We start from the raw sequence: 22,278 nt of genomic DNA, 5'->3' as shown, positions 1-22,278 counted from the left end.
TTCAACTGAATTGGATTAAATGTGATTACTTCTTACTATTCCCCAGGCTTACTGCAGTTATTGAGAAAAAACAGCATCACAGAAATATCAATTTCTTACCTCATTGAAATGTTCGGTAAGAAATTCAGCAACAAATGTGATATCTTTTTGAGTCATCTATCAAAACCAAACAAAAAGAAAACAAATCAAGATAAAAGAAAGCTTCCCAATAAAAGAAATATTATGTAATGATAAATGTGACTTTTTTACTATCTACTAAAAGCCATAGGACAAAGAAGCCAAGTTCCTTTGAAGAAATTATCAATAGAAATCCAGAAGATTATGTAAATTTGAAAATATGAAATCCTGGGGTTCTGAGAAGCATGTAATTATACATTTAAACTCATTTTCCAATCAACCAATCCAATAGCTACAGAACTCCTATGGCCTAAGGTTGTTTATTATTTCATGCCTGTGTGAAGACTATATGTGAAAAGTCCCTCCTTTGGGAGTAGGTGACTGTAGGCCCAGATAAAAACCTCAACCTCAGTTATGGAGTTCAGGGCTGCAAACCAACAGTATAACTTGCTGCATTGTTGGCCTCTGCTTCTTCCAATGGCCCTTCTTTCATCCTACCCCAGTTCTTTAGTCCTCAAAAAGCTACACATTTAGTTCCCTCCAAAAAATTAAAATATTTTATCTGCCAAAATAAAGAGTGGTGTCAGATAAACAGCGAATGTGAACTATCCTAGTTTGCAAGGCCAGTCATCCACAGCACAAAAGACCAACTCTGCGCTATGAGTTGTGTTCCCTTACTCTCTTCATCGGAGGCAATTTTAATGCTCTCCTTTGTTTCAGGTTCAAAGTTACTTAGTAACTTATGAATCAGTTTGGACAGGGACTATGACCGAGCTGCAGTAATCAAGTGGGAATTTTGCCATATTCTGTAAGGTCTTCTGGGAAGAAGACGATACTGCAACTTATCATAGTCCTCACAGTCAGAAAGGAACTGGGCTTACTAAATATTAACATAGGTATGAGTATCTAAGTATTAGATTTGCAAGGAAAATAAAAATGCACTTAAGATTTAAGGAAGTTAAAGTAAGGAATACAAACACCTTGTTATATGGATTATAAAATCTTACATAAATATAAAAATTATAAGTTTAGATAGTCATAATAAAGGTATTCTGTGAGATTATATATATGTGTGTATATATATATATATATATATATATATATATATACGTATATATAACACAGAAATTTCTTTGAAAAATGAAAGGCTTACTAAGGTTTGTCTCGTGTCTATAGCTTGGCATCTGAGTAAGAGTACCAAGGCGGCCAGCAAAGCTCACCAGGGCATAATTAAAACAGGAGGAAAATATACTGTGATATATACTACCTTATTCAGCTCAGGAAGTACGTGGTCTTCTGTCATTCTCAACATTGCTGGAAATAAAATTTAAAAACTATTTTTAAAGGAAAACTACAAACACAATTTTAATTATAGATGCTTTTCTAAGACTAAATACATTTCACTGGGCTAAATTTGCAATTTTCAAATTTATTTTCACCAAGGAAAACTCGTTTTCTTCTAAACACTAAAGGGTAAAGAATTTAAATTTGCTTTATATTTTCAGGTTCAAAATGGTTGGTCTAAACATCCTAAATTATTATTTTTCATTTTCTCCTTCAACTCAACCCACTGCCACTCCAGACAAACAAACCTAACTGCTGCCCTGTGCTAAGACTATGGGATTCCTCCTTCTAAGTCAGGATGTTTCTTCTCTTCAAATCTTTCCCTCAAAAGCCTCAGAATACCAAACGTGTGTGTTTTTCTCCCTTGGGCTTTTTCACTACATAAAGATATATATCTGCACTAAGATTTACATGTGTATACATACACCTGTGTCTATACACTGTCCTTAATATCTGTGGTTGACTCTTTTTGTCCTTTCATAGGGTCGTCCTCATCAGGACTGTTTTTGTGTCACGCCCACCCAAGTGTGAAGCATGCTGCGTGCGCTTCTGCTAGTCTTTGAGTATGCTCCTTGTGTTTGGTCAGGAAAAAGCATGGTGGACGTGCTTCTGCAAATACATTATTTCAGAGACTGTTTTTAATTAATTCAAACTTCTAAATGATCAAAAAACCAGCCATAATCTAGCTCCATTCATTCATTTATCCATCCAAAATTATTTACTGAGCGTACTCCAGGTGCTAGGAATACAGCAGAATAGAAGTCCCTGCCTTCATGGAGATGGCATTTTACAAGAGTAAACTAAGGCTATGGAGCTCACTAGGAGCGCCAGGTCACAGTTAGGTCTCCAGTGCCCCAATCCGGTGCGCCTTCTACAATGTCCTGCTCTAATGATGAGGACTGAGCCGTAATTCATTTCTCTTTTAATCTGGCTTCTTATTCCAGTTAGGACATGCAATAATATAAACTGCCTAAATTCCTCAAATAAATATAAGTAAAACCAAACTACTACTTCTGTGAAAGAAAATTATTCCTAAGATTTCACTCAGTTTTAACAATGTAATTTATTCTAACTAAAAACTCTTATTAAACGGTTGGCCTGATGAACACTCTGGCTCCTCATTCTGGCGAGTGTTGGTACAGTTTTGAGAAAAATTTAAGAATTATAAATGTGAACACCTGCAGATCACATTCATTATTTTTCAGAAACAATTATATTAGGCTGACACATAGAAGTCAGTTTTTAAAATATCAGAATTGAAGATTTGGGCATTTGTTGAAAAGATGCTAGCAAATTACTGGTAAATCATTTTTTACTTTACTCTTTAGATTTTTAACAAATGTGGGATAAATTCCATTTACAACTAAATTTTGTGTATGTTCGAGGGAAATGTATGCCGGATTATTTCAAAGATACTAAGAGTCACAGAAATAACAGTACAAATGGACTTAAATAAAATATGCATACACTGCAGAGCATAAAATATTTAATATCAAGTTAACAAATATTTGTTCATGTATATGCAAAGGTCCTGTGAAGATACAAATAAGGTCGTAAATGGTCTGCTTCCACTTTAGCTAGGGCATCACTGTCCAACAGAAGTGATAATGGAAATGCTCTAGTTCTGTGTTTCCAACATGGTAGCCACTGACCACATGTGGCTACTGAGCACGTCAAATGTGGCTAGTATGACCAAAAAAGTGAATATATAATTTTACATAATTTCAACTCATTTAAAAACAGTCACACATGACTAGTGGCTACCATAATAGACAGCAGAGATCTAGAGACAGACAACTAAAGTATAAAACAGGAGATAAGCTACTCAGTACAGAGGCTGCGTCATGTTTTTCTCTTTCTCTCTTTTTTTAAAAAATCTAACATTTGGCAGTGCCCAATACACAGCAGGGATTCAAAAATGTTATTTTAACCTAAGGAGACATTACAAGGTAAAAAAGAGTTAATAATCAGTGAGTGATAGACACAACCAATACTACAAGTTACATCTGTGGGGGGTGGGAATGGATGGGGTAGAGAGTTAGACGGGCTATGTAGTAAAAACTGCTGAAACGAGGTGACGAGTAGGAGGTGGTTCATTTATACTATTGTCTTTTATAGGTATCTGAAACTTTATTAAAGTGAAATATTCTAAATTGATACTCCCACAATTAAAAATAAAGTATTAAAATAATAAGAATGTTCCATTCAATTAACTTACCCACATAGAGCCACCGAAAAAATGCTTTGAAGTTTTTCATACTACTGTCTATAACTCTAAAAAGATAAAAATAAAAGAAATCAGAAATAAAATTATTACATGTGATTCATGTAACACTGTTAAATTGTTGTGGAATATAATAATCCTTACTGTTCTATTATATCCTATCTGGATGACACACTTAAGCCTTTAGCACATGTTTTACAAATCAAACACACACCTAAACATAAAATTTCAAAAGAGCAAATCCTGATTCTTTTCAAAAACAAATAACTCAGATTCTAACTGGCTATAACAGCCTTGCCACAAACTGTGTAATAGTCTCTCCTAGCATTCAGTAAAGTATGAAATCCTTTCTAACGTTGCAAATAAAAGAAACTAGAAAAACAGAGTTCTCAGCATTATTCTGTTTTAAAAAAATACTCACTGGTCAGTAAGAAAAAAAACATCAATCCCAACAGAAAACCATTATTATAAATTTGTACTTTGTTCCTACTTCCGATAGAACTGAAAATCACTTTTGGAAGTTGATTTTGTTTATCCTTATAAAAAACAGATCCCAAAAGTTGAATTTCCTTGTTCTTTACACAAATGTACCACCAAAGTTAAGTGTAATAAGTGGAAGTCACCTTCCATTTGATGAAACTGTTTCTGATGTAGAAATGGGTATCATTAAAAAATATCTCTAAGCTTACATCTATAAGATAATTTACTCTAAGCAAATAATACCTCCGTTTTTCATTCCCAAATCTCAAAGCCCCTTCCAAGCATTAAGCTTCATAATACTACCAGAGAGGTAGGTTCATTATCATTAGCCTTTCTGTACACAATAAAACCTTTGACTTAAAAGACTGCGACATCTCCTACCTCACTAAGCAACATGATCAAAACTCTGCTGCACCAAAAACAAAAAAGGAAAAAAACTTCCTTTGTGTCTTTCCCAATCAATACTCTCACTCTAACCCCAGGTAACTACGGATCTGTTATCAACTAACATCAAAATTCCCACGGCCTCAGTTTCTCCATCTATAACCTAAAATAATGCTATCTTCTACTTATTTCAAAGGAGCAAGAAGTCAAATAAACTACCTTTCATTCATTCATATTGAAAAGTGATCGCAGAAAGCTTAATATTTTATATCTACTCTCTGCAAATACGGTGAACCAAAAAATAATTTAGCATACAGGAAAAGCAGTGTAACTGTTTCTCTCATTTTGTCTTCTGAGCACATGCATTTACAACCTCTACTTTCTAAAACCCCATTAAAATGATACCAGCGGACTGGTGGGGAGGGGTGTATGTGTTATAAACTCACAGACACACAAGACAAAAGGACAGTAGAAAATAAAATAAATTTCAGAAATATCAAAAGCCAATGGAGGACGGGTGACTGACGAAGCTCAACAGAGGCGGCCTCGTGCCAGACAGTGCACAGAGGGCAGCACGGAGCCACGCGCCCTGCAGAGCCTCAAAGACACTCAGTCCCCAGGAAAGTCAGGTTCAACAGAAGACACGAGGATGATGTGGGGGGCTGGACACAGGAGCACAAACTGATATACAGAGTAACCAATATGTTATTTCCCCCAAAATATGAATGCCTAGGAGAATACCTTCCAGAGAAACAGACAAAAACAAAAAAACCGTTCTTCCAAGAAACGGGATGAACTGGGAAGAGCTGAGGCAATTCCACTTGGGCACTGGCTGCACAGAGCGGAGCTGGCACCCTGGCACTCAGGCTGGCTTTGGGCTGCCCCTGCACTCAGAGATTCCAGGCAACTTCAGATTGTCTCATGAATAAATATGAGTAAACCATCGGGCCTCAGGTATTGGAAGATTGCAACAAGAGACGAAGACAAACAGAAAAGTGACCCAGGAAGAGATAATTCACGGAGCAGCAGAGACTTTAAAAAAATCTAATTAATGTTCTCAGAGAGATTTGAGAAGATGTCACATCCACAAAGCAAGAGCAAAGCTTTGAAAAATGATTAAAGAAACAAGAAAACACATTTGGAAATTAAAAGACAGGACTGTCATAACAAAAAATTCAGTGGAATGGCTCCAGTCAACAATCTCGTCCTCTACCTCACCTTGGTTACTTACTTCAAAGTTCACATCCCAGACCGTCATAACAAACTTGAACCTTCTACCGCTCATTTCAAGCATCCCACTCACCAACCACCACCCCCTATCTTTCCAGTGATCTCTCTTCTGTACTCCAAAATTCATCCCGCCAGGACTACCATCTACTGGTGCTACCACCTTTCACTGTCTCTCATGTCCTCACGGCCTCACGTCCCTCCTCAACCAGTTCAGATTCAAAGGGCATCATTTTAATCACATCCTTGTTTCAATTCCCCCACCTCCCTTTTGCTCTGTTTTCCTCACCAAGCCTAGTTAAGCCTAACTGCTCACCTCTTCTGCGGCCCCCACTGCTGACTGGAGACAACCACACAGCCAGGCTGGCTGGTCTCACTTTAATGCTCTCATGAACGTTAAGTGGCTGTTAGCACTACCAGCAAGCTTCCTGTTTCATTAGCCCGTTCACTCTCCTATGTACGAGACAACTGGTTCATAGCTCTTCCATTCTTCTAAAACCTCCACCACCACCTCCCATCCTTACCTTCAGCTGGTGACAGAGCATGTCCTATTTTATTAAGATAATAAAAGCAATTGGAAGTGAACATCCCCAAGCTCCCATCTGCTCATGTTAGCATCTGTGACCCTTTTCTCAACCTTCTCTCCTGTAACTCTGGATGAACTATTTTCCCAACCTCTTCCCTGATGCACTAGATCCCATCCCTGCTCATAAAAACTCTTGCTCTAGCAGTCCACCCCTCTCTTTGCCATCATCAATTGTTCCCCTTCTAGAAGAACATTCCCATCATATACAAACATGCTCTAACTTCTCCCATCATAAAAAGATAAAAAAACCAGCAACTGCTTCCAGCTACTAGCCATTTCCTTTACAGCAATACTCAAGAGACTTTCCATTACAGCTGCTCTCATTCTTTATCGTAACAGGTCCTGTGACTCCACCAAAGTGGCTCTTATCAAGGTCACCAACAATCTATTCTAATAATATTCTGATAACCTATTCTATTCTTGGCCTTCATCTTACTTGACTTTGCAGCATCTGAAAACCTGTCCCTCATTCCTTCTTGCAATGCTTTCTCCACTCGGCCAGCGGAACACCTGCTCCACTGGTCTTTCAGCCTCCTGTTTCCTTTGCTAGCTCCCCATCAGGCCTGTTTCTAAATGCTGGAATGCCCACCGCTCAGCTCAGTGTTCAGATCTCTCTCCTCTAAGTGTGCTACCTCATCCAGGCTCACAGCTTGAAATAACACCAATGGGCAGCCGGCTCCCAAATTTACATTTCCAGCCCGGGCTCCTCCTTTGAATGTTAGTCTCATATCAACATGTAGTGGACAGCTCCACCAGTGTATCTAATAACCATTTCAAATTTAAAATGCCTAACACATTGACCAGGTATCAAAATTAACATCACTAAGGAGGGGCAGATGGACATCGTTTGCCTCTGGATGTGATACTCCACCAAATGCGTAGTATTTTGGCCTGGGATGCATAACCTGAATGTGATCGTGAAAAATATCGGATAAATCCAAATCGAGGAACATAAAATACATACATACATACGTATGAGAGAAATTTATATCTACTCCAAGTCGTCCCCATTTCAATAAATGTCAATTCTGCTCTTCTAGGCGCTCAGGAGCTAAACTCGTCTTTATTCATACGCCTTCATTTTGCCATCCACATACAATCATTCAGCAAATCTTGTTATTTCTACTTTTACAATATATTCAGATTCTGACCACTTCAGATTTTGACCACAATTTCTCTCTCGGCTTCTGTCCTTATCCTCCTATAATCTATTCACAGCACTAAATAAAGAACAGGAGGAGTCTTTTAAAAACGTAAGTCATATCCTGTCACTCCACCGCTCATAAATCCCTAACGCTTCTTCCTATACCCAGAATAAAAGTCAAGGTCCTCACAGCTGCCGGCACGCTCTGCACAACCTGGCCCATCCTCCAAGACCTCTCTCTCTTCGCGCTCCGCCATTCAATTCACTTTGGCTATAGTGCCTTCCTGATGACCCTCAAACATGCCAGGCATGCTTCAAACTCAGGGCCTTTACACTTACTGTCTCTTTTGTCCCCAAATGTCAGTAAGGCTCCCTCCCTGCTGTCTCTCTCCCAACATCACCTTTTCAGTGAGGCCTTCCCTGACCACCTATATAAAACGCCCCCTCTACCCCTAGCATGCCCTAGGCCCTCCTTGTGTTTGGTTTTTGTCACTGCTACTTATCAGTATCTGGCATGCTATATATTTTAATTATTCATTTCTTTAATGTCTATTTCATCACATTAGAATATAAGATCCGAGAAGGCAAGAATTTTTATCAGTTCTATTCACTGCTATATCCTCAGCATCTAAAAGTGTTTAAAAGATCCACATCTAAAAGCGCTCATGTGAAATTTCAAGAACGAAGCTTTGAGAGAAAAAAACAGCCCACAAAGGAATGAGATCAGATGTTCTACACCTTCCATTAGCAACAAAGGACAGACACAATGGAGCAATGCTTTTTGAGGTTCTGTGGGAAAATCATTTCCCCTTAAACATCCTATCCCAGTGGAACCGTCAAGTAAGTGGGAAGGTAGGAGAAAAGACACAGAAGGACCCAGAAAGCTTACCCGTGTGCATCTGCCTTCTAAGTTACTGCAGGATGTTTCCCAGCAAAAGATTAAATGAACCAAGAAACAGAGGAGATCCTGGAAGTGTGGATCTAAGCCATGAACACAAAGAAGAAAATGCATGTGCTGGCTGGCAGGAGAGCTGGAACAAACGTCCAGACTGGTGCAGGGGATGGAAGGCTAAAGAAGGAAGGATGAGGGACAGAGAGGAATTCCAAGGATATGATACTATGCTTGAGACTGGGAAAGAACCTCAGGATGTGATAAAGACAGATAATATCAGAAAAATAAAAAGCAAATAGGGTCTAGGAAAACACAAACAGAGAGAAGAAAGATTTCTAGAAACTGATGAATAAAAGAAATGCAGTATAGTCATACAACTTAGAAATATGGAGATAACCTACAGAAAAACTAAAAATAGAAACAATTTTAAGAGTTAAAGAGTCTTAGAAAGAGGTCCTGGTGAGGATGGGTGGGACAGGAAAATGCTGCTTTACTGTGTGAAATCACCATGCTTTTGGCTTGTTTTAATCATGTAAAGGTATAACTTTGACAAAACCTTAAAAATCCATTTTAAGAAAACCACGACAATTTGCAAGGTTCTTACTTATAAGTGAAAGGGGAATAGTCTCAGGTTAATGAGTCTAGGTATCCCCAATACTTACTGAAGAAGTTCATTTGCCTTGAGAATGAAAGAACCCACAGCAGTAATAGCATCTAAAGGAAAATAAATAAGTAAATAAATATCACTTGTCAAGTAAGTAAAGTGTGTTCAATGTACTCTATTGAGAAATAAAATCAGTACCTTCAATTCCTGCAGCATCCAGTCCAAGAGGTTCATATTTTTGCTTCCATGAAGCCATTCCTTTCAGTTCACTCAAATGGTATAATAAAGACTCTGAGCCACTATCAAAATGGAGCAGAAATAAATTAGCATTATCAAGGTGGCAGGCAGCTACCAAACCACCTTGCCAGAACATTTCTAAATGTTCAGAAAAACATTTTTAGTCACTTTAATTTTCTTTCTGTAAGAAATAATTATTTCTCAAAATTATCTCTAAAAACTACAGCAGAATCATTTGGTTGTCCTGACTACTGAGATGAGTCCATGACCACGAGATTAAATTTTGTTAAGATCAAATTTTGTTCCATGATTAGTCCTGGCAATTTTAAGATATGAATATGGTCATCTTCACCCAACAGCTACGTATTTAACATTCAACAAGTATTTACTGAGCTCCAACTTTAGGCTAGGCACATTATGTCCCCTAGATACTGGAGACATAAAGGCAAACAAAACAGAAGCGTCCTCATGGCACTGACAGTGTAATGGGGGCGACAGTCATAATCACAATCAGACATATCATTCCAACTACCATAAATGCCTTGAAGGAAACACACGGGGTACAGGCCTAACAGAAGAACGTGACCAAATACAAGTGGTATTTGAGCTGAGAGCTAACGAGTGCAAGTGAAGAGCAGGGTGGGAATGTTCCAGGAGGCCAGAGACATGAACCAAAGCCCTAGGTAGGAGAAAACATGTCAAGTTTGAGGAGGCCACCAGTGAGGGCGAAGCCGAGAGGCAGGTGTGCTCAAGGTCATGCAAAGGTCTTGGTCCTAAGAGCAATGAGAAAGTACGAAGTTTTGAAGTAAGAGCAACATGATCAGATCCACTGTGGAGAACACATTTGAGAAGCACAAATCTGACGGCAGGAGACCGGGCTGAAGGGTGCTGCAGTGATGCAAGGGAGAGGTGATGTAGTAAGGGGCTAGAGGGCATGAAGTGGTTTATCAACATTTAAGTCAAACACTGAGCACTGAGCATCCACCTGCCAGCTGCTCAGAGAGGCAGCTGTGGGGAGAAACAGCATGAGGCTTGAAGATTTGGGAGAAGTCCTGGCTCTGACACTTAGTATCTCTGGGCCAGCTATATGACCATCCTGAACTTCAGTTTCTTCTTGTATAAAACAACGATAATCAGAACCAACACCTTGCCAAAGTGGTTAAACACAAAAATATGTAACATGCTTTGTAAACTGCAGTGATACATAAACATATGCGTACCTAATTTCACTGCTCAAAAAAGGGTATATGACCTTTTCAAAATATACCTCGTGGTTGTCTGGGTGAGAAAAAAGTCCAGACAGGGCGTTATCTGGTGAAAAGAATTTGAAAACTTATTTTATAAAGCAGTATTACCATGATTGAGTCTTTAAATCTTGGGCACTCCAAGATTCCTGTTAAATGTCAATGCAATAATTTTAACTAGGAAAGGCTCAAAAACATAATGTCAGATGATGAAGAGAAGGTTGCAGAAAGAAGACCAATGCCAAGTATATGTAAATGCAATACCAAAAATTCTACATCACCTTCATACCTCTGTAAGTGGCTTATAACCAATTTCTGTATACTGGAATATGATGACTCTATAGATTGGCCAAGCTTTTTTAAGCCCTAATGAAGAGAAGAAACATATTTAGTATACAAGTAAGGTACTATACACCATTCTAAAAAAAAAGTGCTCACAGCAATTTAAATGCAAACATACTGTGACCGCACCTTTACTGTTAACTGGTTCATTAAGAGGGTCTGGAGTTCAGCACTACAATGAAAAAAAAGTATTTTTAGTCTTCTCCATTCAAAATGGGAATGCATCACTTAAAACTTTAAATTTCAAAGTATAAACAAGGTTTTTTAAACAAAATAAACAAAAAGAAATAAATCAACAACAATTAAGACTGCTGTTCTCACAAAGAAACCAATAAAGCCCAGAAACAGGCTGAAGCATATATGAGGATGCACTTGTCTGCTGAAAAGGCGTTTCAAATCAGTGAGGAGAAGGTTGGTACTCAATAAACTACGCTGGGCAATTATCTAAACATTTAGACAAAAAGAAATTAGTCTTCCACAGCATATAGCCAAATCAATCACATCTGGAACATGTAAATGGAATAAAACATAAACCATAAAAGAACTCTAGAAGAAAATACAGATCTTTAAATACTCTTAAGATGGGAAAGGTCTTTTTAAGAATAACGCTAAGGCAGACACTATAAAGAAAAAGGCTGACTTGGCTATATGAATATGAATAATTTTTGAAATAAAAAATTACTTAAAAAAAGAAGGAAAATCAGAAGTGCCTAATATGAGTTTATTACCTAGCTTTCCCCCACAACAGTAAGTGCATGAACTCATCTTGCACTGATGTGGTTGTGTTCTTTTCCTAAACAAAACAGATAAAATCATGACATGTATTTCATTAATTATAAACATATTTATTCAAAATTACAGAGGAGCACAACACCCTTTCTTTTCCTAACCTTCCCTCAAATACATATTTAAACTGATTATCTGAACATCAGTTACTAGAAAACAGCCAGTCGTCTCTTTCAACACCTGTCCTGACTGCTCCAGCCCCACCTGAGTTGTAACTATGGGAAGAGAGTCCTTACTCTTCGAGAAAATAGCTTGAGGTTGGACCAGGGCATTTGAAAGACACTGTAATCTTTGCCTTTTACAAATCACACCAATTTGTCTCATGTGCCTCATAAAGTATATAAGGACATCACGCATCTTTTAAGTCCTTTCATGGGAAACCTCAGTTACATTACCTGCACAAACTTGGTGAGACGAGAATCCATCTGCATTAGTATTTCTTCCCATGCTTCACACATACATGTTAGTGACAAATTTATATACTATTAACAAAAAGAAAATACAGTAAAAAATTTAAGTCAATATCTTAAATAATATGTGCTTCTGTCAATTGTGCCCAAGGAATGCAGAATTTACTTTCAATCACTTTTAACTCATTTAAGCCTGTGAAAGAGAAGACCATAGCTAATACCTGATAATCACTTAACTGTGAAACATACTTAAATTAAGTTTTTATATGATAAAACAGATATCCTCCAGCTTCTTATAAATATGTTTTATGTCCATGAACTGTCAAAATGCGGGCTTAGCTAGCTATTCAATTTTCAAACAGGAGCTTTAAAAAAATACCGATCTCTAGAAAGCTTTGACTTCGAGTAAATTAGTGACTGTGGTAGACTTAAAAAAAAAAAAAAAAGCCACAGTTCTTTGTGGCTCCTCTATCCAGATGCAGTCATTTCCTTCAGTCCTTGAATTTGGGCTGGCCTTGTGTCGTGCTGTCATCAACGCAAAGCAGAAGTGACACTGTGAGTCCAAGGCCTCAAAGGCTTTGCACACGTCTACTTGCGCTCTCGACAGCCTTGATGCCGCCATCACTTCATGAACAAGCCTGGGCCAGTCTGCTGGGAGACGGGGAATGCAGAGCCTAGACAAAGCCATCACAGCTAAGGCACACTTAGATCAGCCAGGTGACTACAGATGCATGACCAAGCCCAGCCGAGATGAGCTGAATTTGGCCCAGGTCAACAGAACCTTCCAGCTTAGCTCAGCTCAAGTTGCTAACTGACCAAGACACTAACCTACAGATTCATAAGCTAATTTGGGATGGGTTTATTATACACAAAAGCTAACTGACATGATGACTATTTTCCATAATACTTTCTTTGCAATAAAAACTTTTAAAATTCCAAAATGTTATTTTATTTACGAGAATATTTAATAAGATTTAAACTACGTTTTTTTCTTTTCTTTTGGAGAAATAAGGATGGGTGAAAGTCGATTTTCAATTAAAATTATTTTTCTTGCTTTAAGGGACATTATAAATTTATCTATTGGACTAGACACCTCTACCACAGATAACTAGTTTAACATTACAAAATAAAATTTTCAAGTTTTTTATTTATAGACCATTAGAAACTTATAGTAAATATTCACGTAAAATAAGCTATAAATAAATACCTGTAAAAGAGCTGAGATGTGAGTAAACTTTCTGGCCATCCGAGTAACTTCAGGTAAGAAAGAATACAACAGATTGGTTTCAAGCTGTAAAATCACAATAAAGTGAGTCAGAATCAGGTTCCCTTACTTCTTTTAAAGTTAAATCAGTTCCTCCTTGGTACAAACTTCCAGTTATAAAATAAACAAGTCATAGGGACATAAAGTACAGCATGATGACTATAGTCAATAATATTGTATTGCATATTTGAAAGCTACCGAGAGAGAAAACCTTAAAAGTTCTCATCACGAGAAAAAAATTACATATGCATACATATATTTATGTAACTTTGTATGGTGATCATTTCACAGTGTATATAATTATAGAATCATTGTTATACACCTGAAACTAATATGTTATATGTCAATTATACTTCAGTAAGAAAAATAAATTTAAAAAAATTAAAAATAAGGCAGTCCCTTCCAGCTTAAAAAGAAAAAAAAAAATCCTGTAACTTGGAAGAATCAAGGTCTAACTACATCTGTATTAGAAAGACTGTCAGAATTCTGCTCCCTTTGTGCATAATAGTTTGAAGACTAACAGAACATAACCACAGGATTTTTTAATCTGCCATGTTTTACTGTGCACAAACCACCCTGACTACGTTAGCAATCCCCTTATCCAGCTAGAATAAATATCATAATACTATTTGCAACAGTATTATGAGGAATTTAAACAATGACCACAAATATATGTACAATTTTTAAAGGAATTATAGGCTATTGATAAATACAAATTAAATACCTATTACAATGGTATGTGGCTTATATCTCAATAAAGCTGTTCTTACAAAATACATATTACAAACCTCAAAGAAATCATTTTGTTACAGCACCAAATGCAATCGTGGAAACCAGTTTCACAGAACCTTAAGATGAAGATCAAATATGAACAATTGTTGCAGTGAATCAGAAAGTCAAGAGTTCTCCCATGCTCTGAATACAACAAATGTTGGAAGGCATCACACGCATAGCATCCTGCAATTGTTTTTGTTCCACTTTCGTTTGAGAGTTCACGCATACCTAGGCTAAGTGGCTGGGTTATTTGAGATGAAAATTTGAGAAAGATTTTCTGGAAGGCAAGGCCACAATCTAAATACTCTACAGGAGCCCAGTCAAACAATTTTCACAATCTACAATACAAACAGCACACAATGAAAAAGATTGTTACTGATCTTCTCACACCAGTGGCAATGTGCTGGTTAAGAGAACCGACTCTGGGGCCAGACTGCCTAGCATCCCTTTCCAATTCTGTGACACCGAGGAAATCGCACGGTTTCTCTGTGTGCCCATTTACTTATCTATAAAATGGGGATAATAACAGTACCTACCTATTAGGTTGCTGTGAGGATTCAAATGAATTATACTGAATCACTCAGTACTTGGCACATGTTAATGATGAATATTAGCATTTGTTATTATTAGGGTCAGAGCCCTAAGAAAACATTTGGTACAAAGATGAACTGGTAGAGCAACCAATTAATATGGTCATTAATAGACCATGAAAACCATACTGGGCCATGGGAATAATAATTAAGGCATTCATTATAATAAGATTTTATATGTGAGATTTAGAAGCTCCAAGTCAATTTTTTGCTTGGTTCTTTTTTTTTGAAGTTTTTTATTGGGGAATTGGGGGATGGGAACAGTGCTGGGGAATTGGGGGAAGGGGAACAGACAAGTTTCTATCGTTTTTGTTCTTCTGTCTAGTTGTGGAGGACGTTGCTTCACTGGCCCAAGTTGGCACCATCATTGCGCTCTTCCCAGGCGAGGCAGATCAGTCACCGGCTTCTGGACAGCCGTTCATGGCGGCTGCTGGCTGCTCACGCTGGCTGCTGGCTACACACGGTAGCCCATGGCAACCCACTGCAGCAGGGGCTGCAGCCTACATGGTCGCCAGTCACTCACGGCAGCCCAGCTCCAGGTTGAGCTGTTGTTCAGCATCTTAGCTATAGAGGACAGTGTCACCGGCCCTCAGATGTGGGATCCGAACCGGGGCCCTCTGGCGTCCCAAGCCAGCTCTTAACCAACATGCCACTCGGCCGGCCCTCCTTGGTTTTTTTTAATGACCATTGGAGTGATATGGATAACAAAACCTATAAAACCTTTAAAAAATATACAAGTATTTACTCTCGTATATCAGGTTTCAATACTCACCTGAAAGTATGAAACTTCTGAAGCGCCACCTGCAGAAACCTCTGTAACCACTGAAAGTGATTTCAAATCGCTTGATAAACACAAGGCAAGACAAGTACCAACAATCTGTAAGACAGTCAAATCCCCCCAGTACATTCCGTATTATTGCTAGATTGCATCTGCTTACAATATAGGATGCAAAAATGCATAGAGCTCTAAAAAGCAGTGTAGCCAGTGAAGATATGCATCCGCCTAGTTCAAGGACAAGGACGGACGAACACACAAACACACCCCGCCCGCCCCCATATCCGGAGTCCCAAATTGAGTTTCCACAAGGCCTACAATATTTTCTACCTCTCTACAGTAGAGTAAAATGCAAAAGCTTTGGAGAAGACTGAAACTTAGCAACCATGGCAACTCTGTACTAAGAAAACTGCTTCAGATGACTCATCACGTTCTAATCACAAATCATAGCTCTTACCCACCATAGGCCAGAACAGCAGTAAACCATAATCAAGAGTATCCTATTAACTTTTTTGTTACAATAAAAAACTTGACTAATTCCACTAATAGCTCCGGATCTTCACAGACAGAACACTATTTTACCTTGGTAAGAAAATTATCCTCTGAACATTTAAGAACAAATAATTCCAATAACTAAAATGGAGAAAAAAAATAGTGTTTTATTCTTTTTCCATAAATCTGCTATTCTAAGAGCAATGATATAGAAAATATTAAAGAAAAACTTACCCCTGTGACTCGAGCAATTTTGAACATTCCATATGCATAAAGTTCAATAAAACCAGAGCTTCCTCCAAGGACAAGAATATTAAGCCTAATTAAAAATAATGCAACAAGCTGAGGACAACAGTGAAGATGGAGTTCTTAAACCAAGATATAAATTGTTCCTGCTCTCATATAATCTGCATACTAAAGCTCCCCTGCGGGGGAAATGAAACATCAAACAAATTCACTAACACTCAATATTCAATCACATCAGGCTTAATCCATTTTTTCATAGGATAAAATTTTCTCTAGCCTAAAAAAAACTCGTATACAGTAAAATAAGAATATATTATTTTAATGGCAGTTGAATTTATATACTCTCAATAGCAAAATAATCTTTTTTCCAGCCAATACAAAGCACCATCAGTTTTATTATGGCTCTGATGCTAAATACATTAAATGGGCTTAAAGAATTTAAATATTTAAATTTAAATTTTAACAACTCTAGTACTTCAATCCTCCTTTATTTCTTATTGAAACAAACAAAAGTACATTATAATATTATTAAATTTGACATAATCAAAGACCATACAATAAAAACAAGGAAATAGATATTAATGTCTTTATATTGTTCAGAGGTTGTCAGCAATAAAATAACATGACAAAGGAATTGTCCTTGAAACTGAAAAAACTGCCTCAAATATCAAATGTTAACTTTAATACATAGACTTGCTATTTAAGATATCTGCAAAATTTACCTGACGTCTCCCAAAAGCTTAATAATTTCATCAGAATTTTCTTCGCTAAAATATAAAAATAAATTGGGTTATTTTTCAACTATATCTTTCAAATCATAAAAGATTATCTTACTTGAAAACAAAAAGGGCATATCTTACCTAAATATTTTTGAAGTGTTGCTATAACTAGAGAAAAATAGAGATTGGGGTAAAAAATATTCGTAACAGAAATGCATATTCTATAACACATGAGAGAATTGTCAGTGTTAAAAGTAAAGAGAAATGTGCAAGATTAATTTCAATGAAATTAAACTCTGATACTTACTTTTTTGGCAGTGTGGGTAGTTTAGGTAAGAGAAGATTTGATTCATCCTCAGCATTATAAAAGGATGTTAGAACACTAAAAAGAAAAAGAAAATCATTAGAAAAACATCAAAGATTTTACTTCTTTTTCCATTAGAAAATTTTTTTGAATGCCATTTTATGCATTACACATTACCAAGTAAACAGATGCCACACATATTTCTTCTATTTACCATTGTAAAATAGTCATAACAATCACAAACAAGAACTACAAAAGTAGGAAATTCTTCATTTACAAAGGGCTTTTTTTCTGCAAAAAAAATTAGTCTACTCATTTTGCATTTAGAATATTAATAAACAATTATCTCAGCATATGAAATATATTCATATGTGTTCAGTGCTAGATACTGACTGCGAATTTGTGATTTCTTAACTCTCATCTAAGAACCGTCATTAAACATTATGAGTACCAAAGGGAATTTTAAAGAACACTGCAATTGCTTTATCATTTGATTATTGGTTCTATGGCTTAATACATCTGGGGATATGACAGCTCAACAGGTCATAAGATGACACTCAGCTTTTTAAAATAGTCTTATTTATCCCCTTTCCCCCCCTCAATCCTACCTCCAACTAAGGTTGGAAATAAATGAGTGAGAGGTGAAAAAGTGGTGACTTGGCAAGCCTTTTTTTCCACTTTAACACAAACTAAGTGTCGCGAGAGACCCTGGAATCTCCAAATAACATTTCTAAACCATTCATAGATAGTGCGTTAGAATTACGCTTAGCAGGTGATTGGACTGGGATAGAAATTATAGAAATTACATATGCGTAGTATACTCTGCTCCTCTAGCCTATAAATTCACATGATCATTTGTAACCCCTGATTATTTGATGATTGATTAATCACTCTGTTTTATCTACAGTGAATTTCAAACCTCAGGGTACATCCTTGTTATCTAAATCTTCACGGGCCCCTTTGGGGAAACTTTTCAATTAATATTCTGAATTTACAAATTCATGTGATATTAACTTAAAACTTAATTAGAAAGGAAAAACTAATGGAAAAAAATTATCACATTTTCTCAAAAAAGAAACTTTTACTTTCAGTATTACCTAAACCCACTGATCCTTTAGGCCATCTTTACTGCAAACCTGGTATATTACTTACCTGCGTAGGCTAAGGCAACATTATTTTCATGAAACAAGGAAACTATCAGGACCATGGACACAAAAAGAACTTCTGCAGCATCAAAACAGAATGCTCAATTTAGCACTTTTCACACTCTAAGAGTATTTACTAAGGCGCACAAAAAAACAAAGCTTTAGACGAAATATATGGTGAAAAAGAAAACAGAACCTCAATTTGCTAATTAGTAATTTTAAGTAATATTATTGAAAGTCTAAATCAGTGGTATAAACTACAAAAATTAACTAAAGAGAAAAGAAAAAAACTTAGCCATTCTGGCATTAATTGCTCCATAAGAAAACATCTTTTTCAGAAGAAAAAAAAAAATCTAACAGAGCATTAAAAATTTTTTCTTGATAAACTTAAAACCAAAAGTTAAATGCAATATACACATACTCAACATAAGTACTCCTAACTACCCATTTTTAAAAATGAAAATTTCATGTACATCACCCTATTGTGACTACTGGAGGGTTTTTTTTTGGTTTGTTTTTTTGTTTTTAATTACTTTACCTGCTTTCTACAGTCACTTCCATCCAATGCATACAAGAAACTGGAGCCTCCACAGAAAAGGAGTGCAAGCTTTCAGGTTTTTCTACATCACACAAAACGATTTTCTTGGTGTCAGCAAGAGCAAAGGCCAAAACTGAAACAAGAATAATCAGAATAAATCAGTGCACCATTTGAGAAAAATAAACGGGTATTACATTTCTTGCCCAGTTTTACTATTTTAAATACATTGTGATCATAGAAATTATTTAACTTAAAAATCCTTCCTTTAAATATTTTGAAACCTAAAAGATATCTTTGTAGGTAGTTACACTGTTATCGAAGCTTATATTCAAATACTCAAACTTTCATGAACGCTCTATTTTCTCGTGTCTTGTACTTAACACCTTACATATCAAAGCCTCTAGACTGGAACCCAGTTACCAAGCAGAAAATACAAAACAGGTCTCAAGAGATAAACAATAATATTGTATTACCAAGACACTGATCCTGTAAACATGCCTAAAAGGTAAGAAGCATTCATCTGCTTGCTTCTTGGAAAGTTTTTTATTCCCTTCTTGTTTCTAATGCTTAATGGAAAATAAGGCCATCAAATACTGATGACATCTCTTCCTTTCACTGTGACTGAATTATCTAGTATAGTTTCTCGATGTAAGTCATTAACATCTTCCCAACATATCAAATTTAAAAATTTTTAAATAGAGGGCTATGAGTTTCACTGTACACCAACACACACACGACTTGGCTAGATTGTGAGGCAAGCCAGCTTTCCTTCTCTTCAAAACAATTTAAAGCAATCTTGAAATAACCAATATTTAACAAAACCTTTTTTTTCCTGTCTAAAAACACAACACATTTTTAGTGATAAAAATATCATCTGCTTGGCCTTTTGAGCTGCTTTTGCTTGGCCTGCTCCAAACTCTTTGGAGCGTACTTTCTCTTCTAATAATGGCCCTTGAGTCTCTCTACTGCTCCAGCCCACTTCTGCTTCTTTGAAATGTATTTTTTCTTCTAATAAACTTTTTCTTCAACTTAAAAAAAAAAAATCATCTGCTTAACACACTGACTTTCACAATTTATTTTTAAGATTCTGGTGTTTTTGAATGAATACTGTAAGATCTCAAGATGTTACTTACAAGTCTTCTAATTTTACACGTATTTCTTAAAACAAGAGATAAAACAAGAGCCAAGCAAAATGAGCACTGATAATAGTTATCTGTAAGTGATATGCTTTCAGGGCATTTTTTACATACTTATTTAAATTTATTTAGAAAAAAAATTAAACGAGGAGTGCATATCATTTTATAAAAACAATTCAGATTTTCTTAAAGCACAAATGATACAGGTAAACTTTATGCTATGATTTATGTATTTTACTGTACTGACTGTATATGTACAATAGTTCAAATAACAACTGTCATTGTAAAAACGTGGAAGAAAGTTAAGTCATAAGAGCCATAGTGAGCTACAACATAACAAGCTACAAAATAAAGGACATCAGAGGGAGAAACGTCACATAGAAATGATAGTCCTTCTTCAGGTGAGGCAAACATACACGCAGGGAGAATGTTTACGAGCCACACATTTAATGCTAAGGTACGTTTTTGGGAGAAAGGGCCATGATGGCACTAAACTGACTAGCCAGTGATTGGTGAAGTTTGGGCCAAACAGTGCAGGACAAGACAGTGAGAAACACAAAACCAAAGAATTCTGTATGTATCTGTCAGATTTCATTTTAGAATTATCTTCATCAAGAAGTCAGATCTTATTTTAGAGATATCTTTGCCTAGAACAGATGGTAGGATTAATCTGAGTTCTATGAAAATACTTGAAAGCATTCTAAAAAACAAGGTCCTAAACTGGTATTTAGAATTCTAGTCTATAATAAGAACAATAAATTCTTTCTAGAATGGAAATAAGCTTTTTTCTTTACAGAATACACTTTGTAAAGAATAAAAATGTAGTTTTTATAACACTATCATTACGTTTGCCATCTGGTCTCCAAGCCAGACAGGTCACTTCCTTTCCTGTATTTTCATTTGGTGGAAAACTCCAAACTCGATGAAAACTTGCAAGTCGATGAAGTAAAACCTAAGACAAAAGAGATATAGTGGCAGAAAATAAAAATTCATTTCTAAAAATAAAATAAACCTAGATCCCCACTAAAATTTTTTAAAAGTCATCTGGAGTATAATATTTAGCTATTGGAAGAAATTAGAAGACAATATTGTCTGAATCAACTTAAGGTGTTTTCAAAGAGTGAACTTAAGGTATTTTCAAAATGGGTGAAACAGGTGTATTTAACCCTGTACCCTATACATTTTCCTGTCTTTTATGTCAACAAGAAATTTGTCTTTTGGAAAGGAATAAGAATGTTCAAGAAGATGATGACAAAAAAAGGGAGAGCACAAACAGCACTAGGAAGGTAGCGGCGATACAATCAAATAACAATAAACTTGCAATCAGACAACTTGGGATCTAATTTCAGCCGTGTGACTTATTGGCCATGGATCTTGGACAAGTCACTTAGCCTTTCTAAATTTCCATTTCTACACAAGTAAATTCCCACCTTGGAGGATCAAGAGGTGCCCCATATTTATGTGTGCTTCAAAAATAAGATTGTCCCAATTCCATCCTTCATTCAACCACTAAAAATAAAAGGTAGAACTGCATGTGCTCCTGAAGATCCCGCTACACCTCAGCACCCCACATTTACAGCTTTACCACTCCCTGCCTTATCTCACAGTGTCCTTCACCTCTGGTTACATATGTCCTTACTGAGGAGCCAGGACTCCCATGGAATCGCTCGTCCCCTAGAGTCAATGCTCTTTTCTGAGCCCATCTCTGCCAATTCCTTCCTTACTTCTGAAACCCTTCCTCCTCATCCTCTGGAGTTCATGGTCAGGGATCATCAAGACCCCCTATACCTTCATTCTCTTCTCTGAAATGTGCTTCTCACCTGAGGATGCTGCTTCCCTGCAGGAGTCTCAGGTGGTGGCCATTTTGCATGCCAGGTCCCCTGGGCTACCACTGGGCTAGGAGATGAGGTAGGTTTCCTCCCTGATGCTTGATGCCACTTCTGGAAGATTTTTCTTCTCTTCTCCAAATTCCTCTAACTTTGAATCTTATGCAATGAGACCATACCATTCACTATTCCCCTTAATTGCAGGCATCTAAAGACCCCTAGGCCAGTTCCCTCATTCTTGGAAGATGTGGACTCCTGCCTGGCTCACTCATACTTTCCAACGCTACTCATCATCATTCTTAGTGATTTGAAGAGCTTTTCAGTTCTGAACTACCTCTCCTCCAATGCTTACATCTTCTACCTCACCTCAGTCATCCCAGGGTCACGCCCTTGCCCTTGTGTCGTTACCAACAAATACAAATGCTGCCTGCCATAAGCTCAGTTTCAA

At 36.8% G+C, this 22,278-nt stretch overlaps 1 protein-coding gene across 3 annotated transcripts in view; it reads right to left on the bottom strand.

The window, feature by feature from the left end:
* The window catches only part of ANAPC4 (anaphase promoting complex subunit 4), a 34,740-nt gene that overhangs the window by 10,554 nt on the left and 1,908 nt on the right, over nt 1–22,278 (bottom strand). For all 3 annotated transcript variants that reach the window (XM_019642426.1, XM_019642424.1, XM_019642425.1), the window contains exons 3-19: nt 20,851–20,956; nt 18,869–19,001; nt 17,189–17,263; nt 17,023–17,049; nt 16,885–16,929; nt 16,151–16,235; nt 15,422–15,526; nt 13,229–13,312; nt 12,007–12,093; nt 11,554–11,618; nt 10,955–10,997; nt 10,773–10,849; nt 9,201–9,301; nt 9,061–9,112; nt 3,680–3,735; nt 1,385–1,431; nt 100–156 (exon numbers count right to left, since the gene is read on the bottom strand). In XM_019642426.1, coding sequence (XP_019497971.1) covers nt 100–156; nt 1,385–1,431; nt 3,680–3,735; nt 9,061–9,112; nt 9,201–9,301; nt 10,773–10,849; nt 10,955–10,997; nt 11,554–11,618; nt 12,007–12,093; nt 13,229–13,312; nt 15,422–15,526; nt 16,151–16,235; nt 16,885–16,929; nt 17,023–17,049; nt 17,189–17,263; nt 18,869–19,001; nt 20,851–20,956 — 1,245 coding nt within the window. The remainder of the gene's footprint in view (nt 1–99; nt 157–1,384; nt 1,432–3,679; nt 3,736–9,060; nt 9,113–9,200; nt 9,302–10,772; nt 10,850–10,954; nt 10,998–11,553; nt 11,619–12,006; nt 12,094–13,228; nt 13,313–15,421; nt 15,527–16,150; nt 16,236–16,884; nt 16,930–17,022; nt 17,050–17,188; nt 17,264–18,868; nt 19,002–20,850; nt 20,957–22,278) is intronic.

The sequence above is a fragment of the Hipposideros armiger genome, unplaced genomic scaffold, assembly GCF_001890085.2.
Source record: "Hipposideros armiger isolate ML-2016 unplaced genomic scaffold, ASM189008v1 scaffold_68, whole genome shotgun sequence".
In the NCBI taxonomy this organism is placed as follows: domain Eukaryota; kingdom Metazoa; phylum Chordata; class Mammalia; order Chiroptera; family Hipposideridae; genus Hipposideros; species Hipposideros armiger.
The sequence above is the reverse complement of the archived record's forward strand: the minus strand, read 5'-3'. Positions and strand labels throughout refer to the sequence as shown.